The 19,307-nt window shown below is 33.2% G+C and overlaps 2 protein-coding genes across 2 annotated transcripts; one reads left to right on the forward strand and one right to left on the reverse strand.

Annotated features, from left to right (window-relative positions):
* Nucleotides 1–275: 275 nt before the first annotated feature.
* On the forward strand, nucleotides 276–18,279 carry LOC125422603 (cytochrome P450 71A1). The gene is given in 5 exon segments (XM_060814963.1): nucleotides 276–602; nucleotides 1,011–1,598; nucleotides 2,051–2,057; nucleotides 2,963–3,166; nucleotides 17,873–18,279. Coding segments are annotated over 5 exon segments (1,533 nt in total).
* Nucleotides 3,751–8,169, reverse strand: LOC132800518 (ATP synthase subunit 9, mitochondrial). The gene is made up of 3 exons (XM_060814443.1): nucleotides 8,160–8,169; nucleotides 7,423–7,602; nucleotides 3,751–3,782 (listed from the first exon to the last, which is right to left on the reverse strand). The coding sequence occupies exons 1-3, from the start codon at nucleotides 8,167–8,169 to the stop codon at nucleotides 3,751–3,753; spliced, it is 222 nt and encodes a 73-aa protein (XP_060670426.1).
* Nucleotides 18,280–19,307: the final 1,028 nt, after the last annotated feature.

A 19,307-nucleotide genomic window follows, 5' to 3' on the forward strand; every position in this document is an offset into this window, starting at 1 on the left:
GAATAGTTTTATTGAACTAGAATACTCCACGGTCGAATAGTTTTTTTTAACTGGAATATTCCACCATAGAGTAGTTTTAATGAACCAGTTTTCTTTGTCAAAATTTGAATTGAATTTAGACTCCTTATCAACAAACATGACAATTAATAACCACACAACATCATATATTTTACACAATGATTTGATGTTGCACAGGCTATAAATTAGTACGTAAAATATACATTTGGAAGACCGGCAAGGCTATCCTTCACTTTTTTGTGTGCTTAAACAGAAATATGGAAGTGTTATCATCTTTGTTGCCTGTTTGGGAAGAGCTACAAAGAAGCAAACGCTTCACTAATTACTTCATTTCTCTCCTTTTCCTCCTTTTACTTCTCTTCCTTTCTCTTCGCTTCACATTTTTTCTGGCTAGACCACAAACCAAACTTAAATCACCTCCATCCCCACCAAAGCTACCCATTATTGGAAACCTTCACCAGTTAGGTAACCTTCCTCACCGATCTTTCCAAGCACTCTCTCAAAAATATGGTCCTCTAATGCTCTTAAACTTGGGCTACACTCCAACTCTCATGGTTTCTTCTGCAGATATGGTTAACGAAATAGTCAAGATGTGAAGTTCCACATCTGTTGGAAAGGAGAACGAAACACTCTTTATAAGTGGGTGTGCATACCTTTCCCTTGCGAGGCCTTTTAAAACCTTAAGGGCTGGGTTGTAAGAGGATTCCCCAGGCCCAAAGAGGATAGTATTTCATGTTGATGGACTGGACTGTGGCAGTTGGTATCAGAGCCAATGCCCGGATCGATGCGCCAACGAGGACACTGGGCCCCAAGGGTGAAGGATTGTGAAGTCCCACATCGATTGAAAAGGAGAACGAAACACTCCTTATTAGTGGGTGTGGATACCTTTCCCTTGCGATGCCTTTTAAAACCTTGAGGGTTGCGTTGTAAGAGAATTCTCCAGGCCCAAAGAGGACAATATCGCATGCGGATGGACTGGGCTGTTACACAAGATCCATGATATCATTTTCGCCAATCGGCCCAAATCCATGGCTGCTGATATTTTCTTTTATGGAGGTTTGGACTTTGCTTTTGTACCATACAGTGAGTACTGGAGGCAAGCTAAGAAAATATGTGTTGTCAAACTTTTGAGCTTGAAAAGAGTGCAATCTTTCGAATTTATCAGGGAAGAAGAAACTGCAGGATTAGTTCGCAAGTTACGCAATGCGAGCTCAAGTGGGTTTACAGTGAACTTAAGCTAGATGCTGAGTGAAATTTCAAGTAACGTAATTTCGAGATGTATTCTTGGCAGAAATGCCAAGAACACAAAACTAGAAGCGCGTTTGAAGAGCTCTCAAGTCAACTTTCAACTTGATGGATGGATGGACGTAGTTACAAGCATGGTTTCAAGCCTCAAGTCAACTTTAAGAGAATTAGACATTCTTCTTGAAAAGATAATTGAAGATCATAAGCCTGCTTTGAGTGGTAAGGATGAACAATCCTCGGATCACAAGGACATAGTGGATGTTCTCCTCTTCCTTCAAAAAGATGGCATTCCTAACATGGAACTTACTAATGACAACATCAAAGCCATTTTGATGGTATCTCTCTTCTCATTTTAACCTTAATATATATTTACTTATATACTTGATTAATTTTTATATGATGGGGCATATTGTCATGGCAACGAACATTTAATTATATATAATTTCAATAATATAATTCATGTATTAAATGTAATTAGATATTAGACCTTTATAGTAGTAGAATTGTATATGTTATTTTTTTTTACTAAACTATTTTGCCAACTTATAATGGAAGATATGATAATATGACTATTGTTAAAAGTTATCACATCACCAACTAGATTCTTAGTTGTAAATCAAATTTTAGATTATTAATTAAAATTTTATCTATATAACTTGTCACATCACTATGTTGCTAATTCTTGACCATTATATATAAGTTGGGAGATGATATTGTTTTATATATATATATATATATGCTATAAAACATGTTTATTCCCCTTCACATTATGGGTGTCTAATATCAGGCAACATGTTGTCTAACAAAAGCTTATAATATGTTGCATAATGTTAGGCACTCAAACTACAAAGGGGAAAAGCTGTTTTTTATAGCATATAGTTCTCTTAGAAGAAATCTATCCCGAATTATTTAAGACAAAGTTACGTAATATGTTATATGCAATGTAACATCTGACAATAATTTGCATGATTTTAGTGACGAATCCAGAAAATTTAATTAGAGGGGTCACCATCGGAAACATCTAAAAAAAAAAAAAAAAAACTCAAATTATAACTATTCGTAATAAAACAAAAAATTACTTATACATCAATGCATAATTAGTAATTTATATCTTCTATTTAACTATTATGATGTAGTAATATAAAATAGTAAAATAGTTTAATAATAGAAATAACATTTAAAAGTAAAAAGATTTTCATACATTATACTCAAAAATTAAAATGAAATTGATATTTTATTTATTATTTTTTGGGTAATAAAAAGAAACTAGTAGGCTTACATGCAAAATTAAATATTTTTGGATTGTTTAATAGTTTTTTTTTTCTCATGTTTAATAGAGTATTTGATGTTGTATTAGATAAATTAATTAAGCTGAAAGGCAAAAACTAGATTTTATAAGGAAATTAATGAATACTTGATAGGAAATCATAAATTGAGAGGAGCACAAGCCTAAATTTTAGTAATAATTATGTAATTAATAAGAAAAATAACCTGTTAAAATGTTAAAAAAAAAAATTGAGGGGCACTTGCTCCCCTGGTGCTTATGTAAGTCTAACCATGCATGATGTTGTCTTAGATGATTCCAGATAAAAACATCTAGAACAAAGGAATGATTATATATATATATATATATATATGCACATAGAAAGAGATGTTAATACCCACATACTAAAACACCAATATTTAATCATATTTTCAGGTCTTGTTTGTGGAAGTGATACTGACTCAATAACAATGGAATGGGCAATGGCAGAGCTTATAAGAAATGAAAGTATGATGAAGAAAGCGCAAGAAGAGGTAAGAAGGGTGGTAGGGGAAAAATCAAACATAGATGTGAATGATATTAATCAAATGGATTATCTAAAATGTGTGATCAAAGAAACTCTAAGGCTACATCCAGCGGGTGCGCTGAATTTAAGAGAAACATCAGAAAGTGTGAAGTGTGAAATTGGTAGGCCATGATATTCCTCCTAAAACTAGTGTTATTTTCAATACATGGGCAATCCAAAGGGATCCTAATTTTTGGGATAGACCAGAAAAGTTTGTCCCTGAAAGATTTGAGAACAACCAAGTTGGTTTGAAAGGCCAAGATTTTCAATTGGTTTCATTTGGTTTTGGAAGAAGAGGATGTCCTGGTATGACATTTGCGATGTTCCTCGTTGAATATGTGATGACCAATCTTTTATATTGGTTTGATTGGAAGCTGCCCTGTGAGAATAATGGAATGCCAAAAAACTTGGACATGAATGAAAGTGCAGGGCTCGCTACGCATATGAAAAACCCTCTTGTTGTAGTACCAATGCCAACTACCTAACAATGTCAGCGAATTATGCATTTAGAAAAATGCCCCTAGTTATGTATTGGTCTATTTATATGTATAAATAAGGATTGAAATCTTTTATCATTTTTCTTGTTTCCATCCTGTATTTTATTAATATGATACCATATAATTTGAGACAGGAAGGAAAATGAAAATAAAAGATTTCATCATAAAATGAAGCTAAAAATGAACAATACCACCCATTATATATGATGGGTTATTACTTAAAGTGTGATTTACATTTTATTTGCGCTTGTTGTGATTGAAGGATTATAGATGATGTTAATGGGCGTACCATACTCGCGCATACTCACCACATGAGAACCAATTGGATGGTTGTGCTATAGTGGTGCTCCAGGCTGTAACTTAAGTTTGCCTAGGTATAAAAAAATTCAATTGTATTAGACGTATAGTCAAAACTTAAGCCTGTTTTTTTGCATTTTTATTATTATTAGAGGTAGACATAGATTCAACGCAATTAGTTAATTTAATTTTATTTTTTTAATGTTCTGTGATGCAATGTTTAAAAGGTGATTCAAGCATACAGTTTAGGATTAACTTAGACTCAAGAAGCTTAAAAAGGTGATCTCTTACATATTCATCCTAAATTTCCAAGGAAGAAAATTAAATTATATAGCATTTTTCTGTTCTATATATTAGCTAAATATTGAATTCAAAATTTCTTGATAAGAATCGATTTGGATTCAAATCACTGATTAAACTTTAAAAATAAATAAGATAAATCATATTTTGATATCTAAAATTTTAAAATTGTGCGATTTAAATTCTAAATTTTTAATTTGACCAAGTTAATTTTGAATTTTTTAATTTATTACAAGATTTATTATATAATGAGTGGAGATGCATGTTACTTGACCACACTTATCTTATAAATCGGGCTGAATTTTGAAATGAAAAATAAGATTTAATTATTTTTAACTTATACAAAATTTAAGACTTAAGTGCAGTATTACATGGGGTGAAACGACAACCAAACCCAACACAACACCCCCCCCCCCCCCCCCCAGTGCACTTTCATCCTCACATTTTCTCAACAACCAAACACTGCCTACATACCTTTAAAAAAAATATATATATATATATATATACAAAATATATATATATATATATATACATATATATCTTGGAAAGAATAGATGCAACAAGATCATCCGGACTGGCCCAACCTTATGGATTAGAAACCGAAATGGAAAGCCAAAAGTCTAAAGCTCTTGAGCTGATGACGGCACTGAGGATGAGGTGAAACTGCTAATATGATATTTGTGGGTCATGCCAACTAACATTGGAGTAGATATAATTTCAATAATATAATTTACGAATTATATATAATTAGATATTATGCATTTATAATAGCATAGTTGTATATGTTATCTTTTTAACTAAACTATTTTCCCAATTTATAATAAAAAATATGATAATAAAATTTCTGTTTAAAGTTATAACATTACCAATTAAATTCTTAGTTTTAAACTAAATTTTAGATTATTAATTAAAATTTTACCGATATAACTTGTCAAATCACCATGTTGCTCATATTTTACCACTATAAATTGGAAGATGATATAGTTCTATATATATATATATATTATATAACATGTTTGGTCTCCTCTATAAGTATGGGTGTCTAATATCAAGAACATGTTTTCTAACTAAGGCTTGTAATATATTGTCTAATATTAAAAGGGAGACAATTGTGCTTCAAAGCAAATCTTTCTCTTATCTCAAAGAAATCTATCTAGGATCGGGACAATGTTACATAACATGTTGCATGACGATGTAACGTCTTGCAATATTTTGCATGATGTTAGTGGCAAGTTCAGAAAATTTAATTAGAGGGAGGATCATTGAAGAAAAAAAAAAAAAAAACCCAAATTATAATTGTTAATAATAAAAGAAAAAATTTACTTATTCATCCATGCATAATTAGTAATTTATATTTTCTATTTAACTATTACAATATAGTAATATAAAATAATAAAATTGTTTAATAATAAAAATAACATTTAAATATAAAAAGATTTACATATATTATACTCAAAAACTAAAATGAAATCGATATTTTTGTATAAAAAAACTACTTTCAATGATGAAACATATTTTCAGATATTATTATTATTATTATTATTATTATTTGTCAAAGAAAGAAATTAGTAGGCTTGAATATATTTTTGGATTTTTTAATAGAGTTTTTTTTTAATTTTTTCGGTCATACTAGAATCACATTGATAAATAACGCAATAAATGCGTCACACAAAATAAATAACGACGTATCGCACGGTGTCGCCTAACATCCTATCATTAAAGCCATAAAACAATAAGCGACGTAGTATGAGAGTCGCCTATATTTGAGTTTTTAGCGATGCATATTGACTTTTATCGATGCATTCTTTTAATCCACTTATAGCGACGCATTATTTAGCGACACTTCATTACAATTTCGCTAAAAATATATTAGCGACTGTTTCATATAGTGTCGTTAAATATATTTGTTGCTAATGAGTCTCCTATTTAGCGATGCATCGATATTTTTAGCGACCCATTTGATGGTCCACTTATAGCGACGCATTATTTAATGACACTATTCGGGAGAGTCACTAAAAAAGCTATTAGCGACTTATTTTAAAGCATCGTTAAATATATTTGTCACTAAAAATAGACAATTAAGGGTCGCCAAATATGTTAGACGACGTTGTTATTTGTTAATGCGTCGTCCTTTCTTTTTTTTTTTTACTTTTTTTTTAATTTTGTGAAAAGTGATTAAAATAGTAAAAATATAAAAAAATTAAAATACAAAAAAACTAAAACTAGTTTCATCCAAAATAATTAGAATACAAAAATTTAAAATAAATATTTTTCATAACAAATTTAATATTAATTAAACTTCCATGAATGTACACTCATTGATATGGAAGTTGACGTCCTCTTGTTGATGATATTACACCTTCATATTGCATATGGAAAAATTAAAAAGGTTATTAACACTTATGCAAAATAAATGAAATATTAATCATTATTTAATTTGTAATTTAGTAAATGAAAATTTAAAGAATATTACCATCGTTCTTAATATTTGACGAGACGCATTTCTCCTAATTAAAAGTGAAAAACACATAATGAATCAGATCAAAAAAATAACTAAATGAATAATAATAACTGTTATAAATATTACTTAAAACATAAGTTAATAAATATACATATCAATTTATTTAGAAGATATTGTTTATCCATATCCCCTTACTTAGTTTTAATTAGATACAATACAAGTGAAGATTTTCTTCTATATTGTTCAACCGAAAATAGTAAATTGTTTCTATTGAAAACTATTAATGATAGCACTTCTTCCCCAAAACAAGCGTCTATTTTACAATTTGATCGATACTTTTTATTATTTTTTTATTATTATTTTTATAAACTGGAAAGGAGGATTTAAATACTAGACTTTGAATCTAAACTAGGGAGCTTTCCTGATGTCAATGAGAAAGAGAACGTGTTTGGGAGGCCTTATCCCATGGCTCCCACATGATTGAGGTCGCTCCATTTCAAGAGAAAAGCTCTGAGAACCTGATCAACCTCTTTCATCACTCGAACCTCGTGGACGGGGAAGACCTCCTTCGAGAAGCAGGTTCTTTTGGAACCATTCCTCGAACCGGAAACGGAAGCCACGTCGGCCCGCTTCCCATTAATCAAGAGGGCAATTGCCCAGTCCTCTTTCATGTGGAATCATTTTAGATTGTACCCAAGCCCGCCTCCACTTTCTTATGTGAAAAAGGTTCTTGCTTTATGAAACTTCAACCTTTGATCGGAATACGGATGAGATCAGAAGGCCATCAATGGGGCAAACGATGCAATAGCTTCGGTTAGAGCAAAGCCCAAAATGGCATAACCAAATGATTGTTTAGCCAATGATGGTTTTCGCACCACGGAATGGATCAAAGAACTGAACACATTTCCAATACCGACAGTAGCCCCCGCTGAAGCAATTGTAGACCACTTTTGGCCTATAGTTACTTGGTCTTCTTTCTCTCACCTAGTTGGACTTTTGAGGGACTCCTCGTAAGGGGAGGTGGAAGGGGAATACCCTGGTCCGGACTCTTTTTTTTTTTTTTTTCCCATAAGCTAAGGCACGTTTTTAAAAAGGATCGCTGGGGAACTCCTTCGTATGGACCAAAAAAAAGAGGACTCCAACAGGCTCGCAAACAGAATAAATGGCTGGAAGAGGAGGGGCTCACCTTAGAACTATTATAAAAGCTATCCCTATGGTATGCCTGTTAGCTCTTATGCTTGGTATTAAGAGTAGAAATGATAGCACTCCAATTGGAAGGCTTTCAAACTACCTAACTTTTACTCGCTCGAAAGCATTAGCAATTTAAGGCGAAAGGAAAGACAAGTAATCTTTCATTTTTCTACTGGGCTTAAAAAGGACTAGAAATGGCTCGCAGAAAGAAGAGATCGAATTCCAACTTCCATTGAACGACTTGGGTTCCCTCCACAAGAATGGTGGCCAACCAAGGAGGGAATCGCGCCAGAGCACTAAAACCAAAAACCACAAACAGACAGTTTAGCATAGTTTCGAGAATACACTCCCAAAAGGCGGAACACTCACCCGAGCGATAAACGTCTCTTCTTTCGTTTCGGTTTATTCACTGATCTGAAACTTAGCACTTGTTTTCTTATTGATTCCAAGGGCGGCGGCGTTCTTGAATGAAGTCTATCCGAACCGAATTAGCACTTCTCAGATCAGGCTAGGCCTCTCCAGCGGAGCTGGGCACCGGGGCCCTGGATGCGCTAGCGATCAACACATAGGGGAGTTGCCCGGGTTTCTCGACCTGGTATCCTGCACCTCGCGTTCATGATATCTACATTCAATTATGCCCCTAATGCACCTTTCTTTTATCAAATCTCACAGACATGGTCTAATCATGAGGGCAGTATTTTATCATGGTGTCGAATCCCAAGTTTTTATGGATTCCTTCCTAGTATTGGGGAAGATTTGTATAAACTCGATCGGCATTGTGAAGTTTTTTTATAACTTTGAGGTGTTCTAAGACTTTTTCAACTTTGGCAGAAGTCTTTTTTATTTCTGCCTCATATTTATCGAAATAAAGAATGAATACGGAGTCGTAGCGCCTTGTTTTGGTCATTGTCCGAATCCTCATTGAGGTCAAGAATTTTTGGCCACGAAGGCTGGGAAAAAAACTCTTCTCTTATGTGATGAATAATTTCCCAAAAAGGGGCAGGTTTGTTGAGATCGAGAATTCTTGGGTGTGACGGTCGCCACTCTCACATTCATCCTCATTATCATTTTCGTCGATACTTGGCAATTATATGACAAATGGATTGTGAGCCATTGCAGTATCTCTAAGAGCATCTTCTTCAACAATAGTACAAAGTTGTGGTGTAGTTAAAACAACAGACCATCTCGAATCAAGTCGATCTTCAACATAAAATACTTGTTGAACTTAGCAAAACAATGTCAAGCAATATCACAAACAAAATTTCTACAAATGCAAGATTAATAAAACCCAACGAACCGAACATGCGTTTAAAATGAAAAAAAAAAAAAAAAACTAACCCTCCACATGTAACACCCCATCCCAAAGTACAACGGAAATTTTCCAACTTTGATTGAGGTTGACCGTTGACCGTTGACCGTTGACCGTTGACCGTTGATTTTGATCGTTGACCAAGGGGTCAAAAGTTGACTTTTTGACTCGGATGGAATTCTAGGTTGGCTGAGGTACCGTTACAAAGTACACATTGGCACGAGTTCGTAGACTAGTAGCACGTTGAAAACGGAGCTACGGTTTGAAAGTTATGAGCAAACAAGTTGAGGTCCAAACTGTCCAAGGGGTGCCGGAGTTGACTTTTTTATTTATGGGGAAATGAGCTTTGACTCATACATGGTTATAAAGTGCTCGTCGATACGAGTCCATAGACTAGCGGCACATCCGATTTGGACATGTGGTTTGAAAGTTATGGACCTATAGAGTTTTTCAAATACTGTATTATTTTAATATTATTTTTTAAACGTGTAACATTGTGCCAGGCATGACTTAATAAATGTGACCATGTGTCACCATGTTGGGATGCCACATGTCAACCATGCTTAATACCAAATTATTTTATTATTGTTATTTTATATAATAATAATATTATTATTTTATTTATATTATTTAATTATTTTATTTTATTTTTTTATTTTTTTTTATTTTTTTTTCTTTTCCTTTTTCTTTTTCTTTTTCTTTTTCTTTTCTTCTCCCCATGTGGGAAAAAAAAGGGCCACGGGCCCTTCTCCTTCTTCTTCTTCTTCGTCCTTCTTCTTCTTTCTTCTTCTTTTCCTTTCCTTCCTCCCTCTCGGCCTCACCGTTTTTATTCTCACCGGCCACCGGAAGGATCCACATGCCGGCCACCATCCAAGACCACACGCCGGCAAGCTCACCAGCCAAATTTGGCGGCCGGCCGACTGGCGACGCGCCCAGATCGGGCCGGAGAAGCCGCCGGTCGGAAATTTTTTCTCTCCTCTTTTCTTGTGTTTTCCGGTCAGCCCAGTCCAAATTGCCACATCTCTCCCCCTATTTTGGGTCCTCTGAGTTCAAATATGGCCTCCAATTTCCAAAATTCAAAGCGGTTTGCGAGATATGAGGAGATCAAAACCGGCCGAAGCTTTCCGGCCACCACCGGCGGAATTGGGGTCAATGGAGATCGGTAATGCGATCCTCGTTCCACAAGCTTCGATTCGGTATATTATTCGACAATTTTGGTTAACGTTTGTGTTTAACCCCCCGGGTACCGGGTATTATTTACCCAAATAAAATATTAATTTATTTGACTGTGTGTGAATTGTGTTCTAGGAGCACGGGTGAGTCGTGGAATTGATCCCATGGTAGATCGTGGTTTAATTGCATGCTCCAGGTGAGTGACTCACCTTCAAATTAATTTCGGGAATTAAATTTATGAATATTTTGTGTGAATTGAATATTTGAAAATTATATTCTAAGTGTCAAATATTTAATTGATTTATTGTGGAAATTATTGGTGGATTTATTTTGATTAAAGAAAATATGCATTATATAAATTTATGCCATGTGAAAATTATTTTATGGTATTGAGAATTGTGAAATTCAATTATATATGAAATTCTTGTGGTTTTAACATTATTTTGGGCATGATTTGATTTTCAAATATTTCAAGGAAAATATTTGTTTATGTTGGTGACGTCAATTTTTATAAGTATGCCCATGGAATGTTATGTGATTTAATTTATTATATTTCAAAAATATTTATGCTATTGGAAAAATTTGAATATTTAAATTGGTGGATTTGAGAGCTGGTGGATTTGAAAATTATGCAATTTATGCGATGAATTTATGACGATGATTATAAAGGAATTGTGGAAAAATTACAGGTTTAATTGGATGGGATAAACCCGGTATATTTATGGAAAGTTTGAAATTTTGAGATGTATTGATTTATGATTTTTAGATGCACCATACACGTACTGGTGTTCTGTTTATATGTGATATGGTTAGTGTGCACACGGATGTGATTAGCGCGCGGGTGGGTGTGAGTAGCGCGCAGGTGATTTTATGGGGTTGTCCTGTGTTTGCCATCGGATGAGGGTAGGCCGCCCCTCCATGGCCGGGACGCCTGTTTGCAGCAGCGCGGTGGGACGCCACGCGACCGTATGCCGGTTTCTCTCTATAACCTCCTGTCTGGCGGTACCTTGGGACGCTGGGTACTGTTGACGCCACTGGTATATAGTGGGTGCATCAAGTGATTTTCAGAACTAGGATTTTAAAATAAATATTTTGAAATTGCATTGGAATTAAGATTATGATTAATGCTGTTTTATTATTTAATTGAATGGGGATTTTAAATTGGTTTAATTTTCCCTTTACTTAATTATTCAATAAATTAATTTCTTTTAATTATAAATTTTGGATGCTTGACTTATTATATTTTATTTGATATTTAGTTGAATAAATTGATATCTTGGTTTTCGGGGAATACGAATAAAGGGTTTTGTGAAAATGTTTTAAAAAGGAAACTTTTCCATCCGAGAGAATTGTAAGGGTTTTGAGAGAAATTATTATTTATCTACCTAATTATCGTGGTATTATAATTGTACAGTAGATAGGGTCACTCACTGAGATGATTACCATCTCATATTTTTAAATTCCGTTCCCCTAGGTCCAGGTTGGGTGACGTCGATCATCCGGGGCGAGCCCGACGTCTCAGTTCATTGTCGAAAGTCCAAGGAGCATCTCCTTTCCTTTTTCCTCTCCATCCTGTATTACTTCTTTGTCGGTCATTGTATTAATTTCATATTTATTTGTATAATGCTCTGTATACTGTATTGGACATTTATGTATTAATTATGCACTGGATTACTGTTGTTCATTTGAAGTGCTGTAAATTTGTGGAATCAACTTGTAGTAATGTGGAAGGAATAAGGGGATGTTTATAGAAGTGTGTTTTCAGTGCAGGAAATTTTTTGTTAGTCCTACCCTTAGGGGAGGTGCTGTCAGATTTTCCATTGGAAGGTTCAGTGGTATTTCCCTGGGATCAGGGCTTGTCTAGGGTTCCGGTGAGGAATTTTGGACGGGTCCTGACAGTTGGTATCAGAGCTCTAAGTTCTAGTATTCCTAAGGGACTATGCATTGTTGTGCATCCCATCCGTGTCTCTTCTCTCGTTTTACCCGTCTTAAAGTGTTCTTTCCCTTTATCTCGAAGCAAATTCGTTGCCCGAGTTTGAATAACTCTAATCTTCGAGAGTGTCAATTAGAATAATCTATCCTAGCGGGGAATTCCTATGGCCTAGTCAATGGTCGAGGATTGTCTTTTCTCTATCGAAGCTCAAGTAATGGGGGCAGATCCAATTCTGTGAATCTTTTTGGGAATCGAAGTGGTTCTAGATATGGATCGAGTGGTTATGCAACTTATGTTTATGGACCGCTAGCATAAAGAAGTAAAGTTAAAGTGTTTCAGCTTGCCTGAAGTGGTGCTTCGTGGAGGAGTTAGGAAGTCTTTACGGAGGTTAATTTCTACCGTCATTGTAAGGAGCTATCGGAGAATGGTTGTTAAGGGTCTATGGCCAAAGTGGTTGATGCCAAAGAAGATGGTGAGTGTTGGAACCGCTAATAGTGGGAAGCAAATCGGAAGCGTTTTTCCCAACAAGTTATCTGGATTACGACCGTAGAAAGGATTTCAAATCACCAGTGAATTGGCGTTGGACATCGACCTATTTCAGTACCGCCGTACCGTGCGACTCCATCAAAGTTAGAGGACTTAAAGGGTTAGCTGCAAGAGTTGGTGAATAAAGGTTTCACTAGATCAATCATATCGTGAATGGTATCCGTTTCGTTCATGGAGAAGAAGGATGATTGCCTAAGGATGTGTATTGGCTACCAACGACTTAATAAGATGACCACCCATAATTGATACCCATTACCGAGTATGAATGGGTGTCAATCAACTTCAAGGTGTCAAGATATTTTTCCGATCGATTATCAAAAAAAAAAAATTAAATACTTTTCAAAGTGATATTTGAAATTTAAGGGTATTTTATTCAATTATTTTTGGTTTGTGTTCGTACATGCATTTGTATGTTATATCGTTTGATATTATATTGCATATACTGCACCATATGGAGGCGGCGAACCAATGTAGTCCATGTAGAGCTAGCCCCATAATCATGTTGCCTACGAGTCCAGGGGATTGGATGGCCAATATAGGTAACCACCCTGGTTTGTATTGGTAGCAAAGTGCTGGTGACAGCTGGAATCATGGATCACGTAGCATGTTAGAAGGTATCGTATGTACCTCCATTATGAGCGTGCATATTTTATTTTATGTTATGGATTTTAAGATATGATTTTATGCATTTATTCATACTTTATTATTGTTCCAATGTGGAGTTTTAACAATTGCCTATGCAAGTTAAGGTATTTTAAACTAATTGGAATAATTTTCTTATTATTTATTATTCCATTGATTTAATTAGTAAATTTCATAATTATATTTCGATTTTTGAAGAAGTTTGGAAATTTAAATTGGGCTGATGAATTGTATATATTTTATGTTGGTGGTATATTTGAAAAGTATATTTTATTATTTGTTTTATGTTATATTTTTCCAAGAGCGACTTAAAGGTTAAGTATCGCTAATTGAGAATCCAAAGTAGGATATTCTTGAGTTCAAAAAGGAGATCCTAAAGGAGAAGTACCGTATGACGACCAATGTGAATTGGATGCAAACACCTACGGATGACTATGAATAAGGTGAAGGTCATCCAAGAGAGTTGAAGACCGCTCAAGATCGACAAATGAGTTAAGCCGACGTGCATGGAAAAGATGTTGAGTTCAAAGTCTGAGATTAAGTTTTTGAGATTATCTCCATAGGAGAGAGTCATACGCTTTGGTTGACAGAGAGGGCCAAGTTCTTGTTACATTGGTTCTACAGGGTTATTGGAAGAATTGGTTTTGTGGTATGCAAGTTAGTATTTTTGGGAAAGCAGACATGGGTATGCAGCGTAATTCACGTATCGTCGCTATGAAAAGACGTCGAAGACCTACCATGTAAGGAGCGACCAGTGCAGATTTTTAAGTCATGAAGGATACATATGGGTCAATAAGACTATTTTCTTAGATTAACTGAGCTCCTTTTTTTATTTTTCATTTTTAGATTTTGGCAATAGGCGACGCACAATGAAGATTGTGCGTCACCTATTCTCCTTCTATTTTTTTTTTGTTCTTTTTATCAATCTAATTTTATTTCAACTACAAATAACCAATGAAAATATTATAGCAACATAACCGAGCTCCTTTTTTTTGTTTTTTTATTTTCAGATTTTGGTAACAGGTGATGCACAATCTTCATTGTGCGTCGCCTATTCTCCTTTTTTTTTTGTTTTTTTTTTCAAATTAATTTTATTTCAACTACAAATAACCAGTGAAAATATTAGAGAAACACAAATGAGCTACTTTCTTTTCTTTTTTTTCAGATATTGGTAACTAGCGATGCACAATGAAGATTCTTCATTGTACATCGCCTGTTCTGCTTTTTTTTTATTTTTTTTGTTCTTTTTATCAATATAATTTTATTTCAACTACAAATAACCAGTGAAAATATTAGAGAATCATAACTGAGCTGTTTTTTTTTTTTTTTTTTTTTTTTTACATTTTGGTAACAGGCGACGCACAATGAAGTGTGAGTCGGCTATTCTCCTTTTTTTGTTTTTTATTCTTTTTATCAATCTAATTTTATTTCAACTACAAATAACCAGTGAAAATATTAGAGCAACATAACTGAGCTCCTTTTTTTTATTTTTTATTTTTATATTTTGGTAACAAACGATGCACAATCTTGTGCGTTGCCTATTCTCCTTCATTTTTTTGTTTTTTTTTTTTTTTGGTTCTTTTTATCAATCTAATTTTATTTTCAACTACAAATAACCAGTGAAAATATTAGAGCAACATAACTGAGCTCCTTTTTTTTCTTTTTTTTTTAGATTTTGGTAACAGACGACGCACAATATTCATTTTGCGTCGCCTATTCTCCTTCTTTTTTTTTTTTTTTGTTCTTTTTATCAATCTAATTTTATTTCAACTACAAATAACCTGTGAAAATATTAGAGCAACATAACTGAGCTCATTTTTTTTAGTTTTTTGTTTTTAGATTTTGGTAACAGGCGACGCACAATGAAGATTGTGCGTCGTCTGTTCTCTTTTTTTTTTCTTCTTTTTTTCAATCTAATTTTACTTCAACTACAAATAACCAGTGAAAATATTGGAGAAACACAACTAAGATACTTTTTTTTTTTTTTAAGATATTGGTAACTGGCGACGCATAATGAAGATTCTTCATTGTTCGTCGCCCGTTCTGCTTTCTTTTGTTTTTTTTTTTTTTTTTGTTCTTTTTATCAATGTAATTTTATTTCAACTACAAATAACCAGTGAAAATATTAGAAAAACATAACTGAGTTGGTTTATTTTTTTATTTTAATTTTTTACATTTTGGTAACAGGCGACGCACAATGAAGTGTGTGTCGGCTATTCTCATTTTTTGTTTTTTATTCTTTTTATCAATCTAATTTTATTTCAACTACAAATAACCAGTATAAATATTAGAGTAACATAACTGAGCTCCTTTTTTTATTTTTTATTTTTAGATTTTGGTAACAGGCGACACACAATGAAGATTGTGCGTCGCCTAGTCTCCATTTTTTCTTTTGTTCTTTTTATCAATCTAATTTTATTTTAACTGCAAATAACCAGTGAAAATATTAGAGCAACAGAATTGAGCTACTTTTTTTTTTTTTTTTAAAAGATATTGGCAACTGGCGATGGACAATGAAGATTGTGCGTCACCTGTTGTACTTGTTTTTTTGTTTTTTGGTTCTTTTTATCAATATAATTTTATTTCAACTACAACTAATAGCCAGTAAAAATATTAAAGCAATATAACTGAGCTAATTTAGTTTTTATTTTTTATTTTTTTAGATTTTGGTAACAGGCGATGCACAAAGAAGATTGTGCGTCGCCTGATCTCTTTTTTTTTTTTTGGGTTCTTTTAATCAATCTAATTTTATTTCAACTATAAATAATCAGTGAAAATATTAGAGTAACATAACTGAGCTCTATTTTTTTTTTTTTTTTGTAATATATTGGTAACTGGAGACGCACAATTTGCGTCGCCTAATTGGAGATGTGCATCGCCTAATTGGATATGCACAATGTGCGTTGCATATTACTAATTGGAGATGCACAATGTGCATCACCTAATTGGGGAACAATGTACGTCGCCAGTTACCAATATTTAAAAAAAAGAAAAAAAAAAAAAAAGGAGCTCAGTTATGTTGCTCTAATATTTTCACTGGTTATTTGTAGTCGAAATAAAATTAGATTGATAAAAAAAACCCAAAAAAAAAAAAGGTGAATAGGCAACTCACAATCTTCATTGTGCGTCGCCTATTACCAAAATCTAAAAAATAAAAATAAAATAAAAAAAACAGCTCAGTTATGTTACTCTAATATTTTCACTGGCTATTTGTAGTTGAAATAAAATTAGATTGACTGAAAGAACAAATAAAAGAGAACAAGCGCATTGTGCGTCGCCTGTTACCAAAATCTTTTAAAAAAAAAAAAAAAGGAAAAGAAAACCAGCTCAGTTATGTTGCTCTAATATTTTCACTGGTTATTTGAAGTTTTAAAGGAAATCAAGTTGATTTAAAAAAAAAAAAAAAAGGGAACAGCCGACTCGGAATGCTTTTTATGCGTCATCTGTTACCAATATCTTTAAAACAAAGAAAAAAAAAGAATACTATTTAAGAGATTTGCAAAAATAAACTGTACATGAAAAAGTATATAATTGAACAACAACCTCGTATAATTAAATTTTGTTATAATGTAAATATAGATAAGTGGATGGTTAGTCATTTTTCATAAGTCTAGCATTTAAACAATACAATTTAGATAAAATATATGAACAATATTAAAAGCGACTCTGTTCAGCCACATATTCAGCGACTCTTAACGGATGTGTTGCGTGTTGTTGTGTTTAGCGACCATTTGACATCAATTGTTTTGGGATGGGTCGTATATTTGTTGAATTTTTACTGACGTATTAACCTTAGAATCGCGGTTTTATTTTTTCAGACGCATTTGTTTCGTAACATCGCTAAATAACTGCCGCTAGATATCAATTTTTGCATAGTGATATTTAATATAGTATTTGGTGTTATATTAGATAAATTAATTAATTAAGGTAAAAACTAAAAACTAAATTTTATAGGGAAATTAATGAATACTAGATAGGAAATCATAAATTGAGAGAGCCACAAGCCTAAATTTTAGTAATAACTATGTAATTAATTAAGAAAAAATAACCTATTAAAATGTTAAAAAACATTGAGGGGCGAAGTACCTCCCGGCCTTTATATAAATCTACCTACGCATGACGTTGCCTTAGATGATTTCAGATAAAAATCTCGAGAATGAAAGAATGATTATATATATTCACACAGAAAGAGATGTTAATATCCACATACTAAAACATTAGTATTTAATCATATTTTCAGGACCTGTTTGTGGGAGGAAATAATACTACCTCAATAACAATGGAATGGGCAATGGCAGAGCTTATGGGAAATGAAAGTATGATGAAGAAAGCTCAAGAAGAGGTAAGAAGGGTTGTAGGGGAAAAATCAAGCATAGATGTGAATGATATTAATCAAATGTGTGATCAAAGAAAATCTAAGGCTACATCCAGCGGGTTTGCTGATTCTTAGAGAAACATCAGAAAGCGTGAAATTGGGTGGCTATGATATTCCTCCTAAAACCAGAGTTATTTTCAATACATGGGCAATCCAAAAGGATCCTAATTTTTGGGATAGACTCGAAGAGTTTGTCCCTAAGAGATTTGAGAACAACCAAGTTGATTTCAAATGCCAAGATTTTCAATTTGTTCCATTTGGTGTTGGAAGAAGAGGATGTCTTGGTTTGACATTTGCGGTGTTCCTGGTTGAGTATGTGATGGCCAACCTTTTATATTGGTTTGATTGGAAGCTGCATGATGAGAATAATGAAACACCAAATAATTTGGACATGAATGAGACTGCAGGGCTCATTACACATAAGAAAAAACCTCTTGTTGTAGTACCAATACCAATTACCTAATGATGTCCATGAATTATACATTTGGAGATTATTGGCTATCTAAATTCCCCTAGTTATGTATTAGTTTGTTTATATGTAAAAAAAAAAAAAAAAAAAGAAAAAGAAAAAAAAAGAAGAAAGGATCGGAATCTTTTATCGTTTTTATTATTTCCATCCTGTCTACTATAGATATAACGCCTTATAATTTGAGGTAGGAAGGAAAATGAAAACAAAAGATTTCATCATAAAATGAAGCTAAATATGAATAATAAGACTCGTTATATGTATGATGGGTTATTACTTAAAGTGTGACTTACATAGTATTTGAGCTTGCTGTGATTGAAGGATTATAGGTGATGTTAATGGGCTTATCATACTCGCTCATATCCATCAGAAGAGAGCGAATTGGATGGTTGTCCAGTAGTGGTGTCCCGGACTGTAACTTAAGTTTGCCTAGGTACAAAAAAATTCAATTGTATTAGACATATAGTCAAAACTTAAGTTTTTTTTTTTTTTTTTTTTTGGCACTTGTGCTAAACAGCTACCAAAGAATTAATATGGCCACTTTTTATTACATGTCTTCCGAGAGCTGGAAAGAAGCACAATTTTGTCGTTCTTTCTCTTGGCTTTACGTCTTTTCTTATCTCCTAACCAGCTATCAAACACAAATAATTAGTATTACCTCCATTATTGCCAAAGTTAAAATATTTTTTGTCCATTTGGGACAATTAAATATATTTTCCATTACAAATTAATATCCATCTCCCAAATTGACGGCAAAGACGATTGATTTTTGTTTAATTTGATATTTAAAAAAAAAAATGAAAAGCAGAGAAGATTGTATCAAAACCAAAGACTTAGGACTGATATCAATATGCAGCTGCTGAATTTTTATACATTTTCATTAAATTACTTTCCAAATATAATAATAGAGAAGATATTTCTCAATATATATACAAATAAAAAAAATATACGAAGGGAAAATCAAGATAATAAAAAATAGTAGTGTACATCATCATCTCTCAATATCTCTAAGATAATATATTTTC

This window comes from Ziziphus jujuba, chromosome 2 (genome assembly GCF_031755915.1).
Source record: "Ziziphus jujuba cultivar Dongzao chromosome 2, ASM3175591v1".
Lineage (NCBI taxonomy): Eukaryota > Viridiplantae > Streptophyta > Magnoliopsida > Rosales > Rhamnaceae > Ziziphus > Ziziphus jujuba.

Bases quoted from the DNA above. Each gene is read 5' to 3' on its own strand.
- LOC132800518 (XM_060814443.1), bottom strand. The intron at 3,783-7,422 runs GATCTCATCCGT...ATATATAATGGG, and splicing joins TGCCCCATTGATGGCCTTCT to TGGTATTGTTCATTTTTAGC.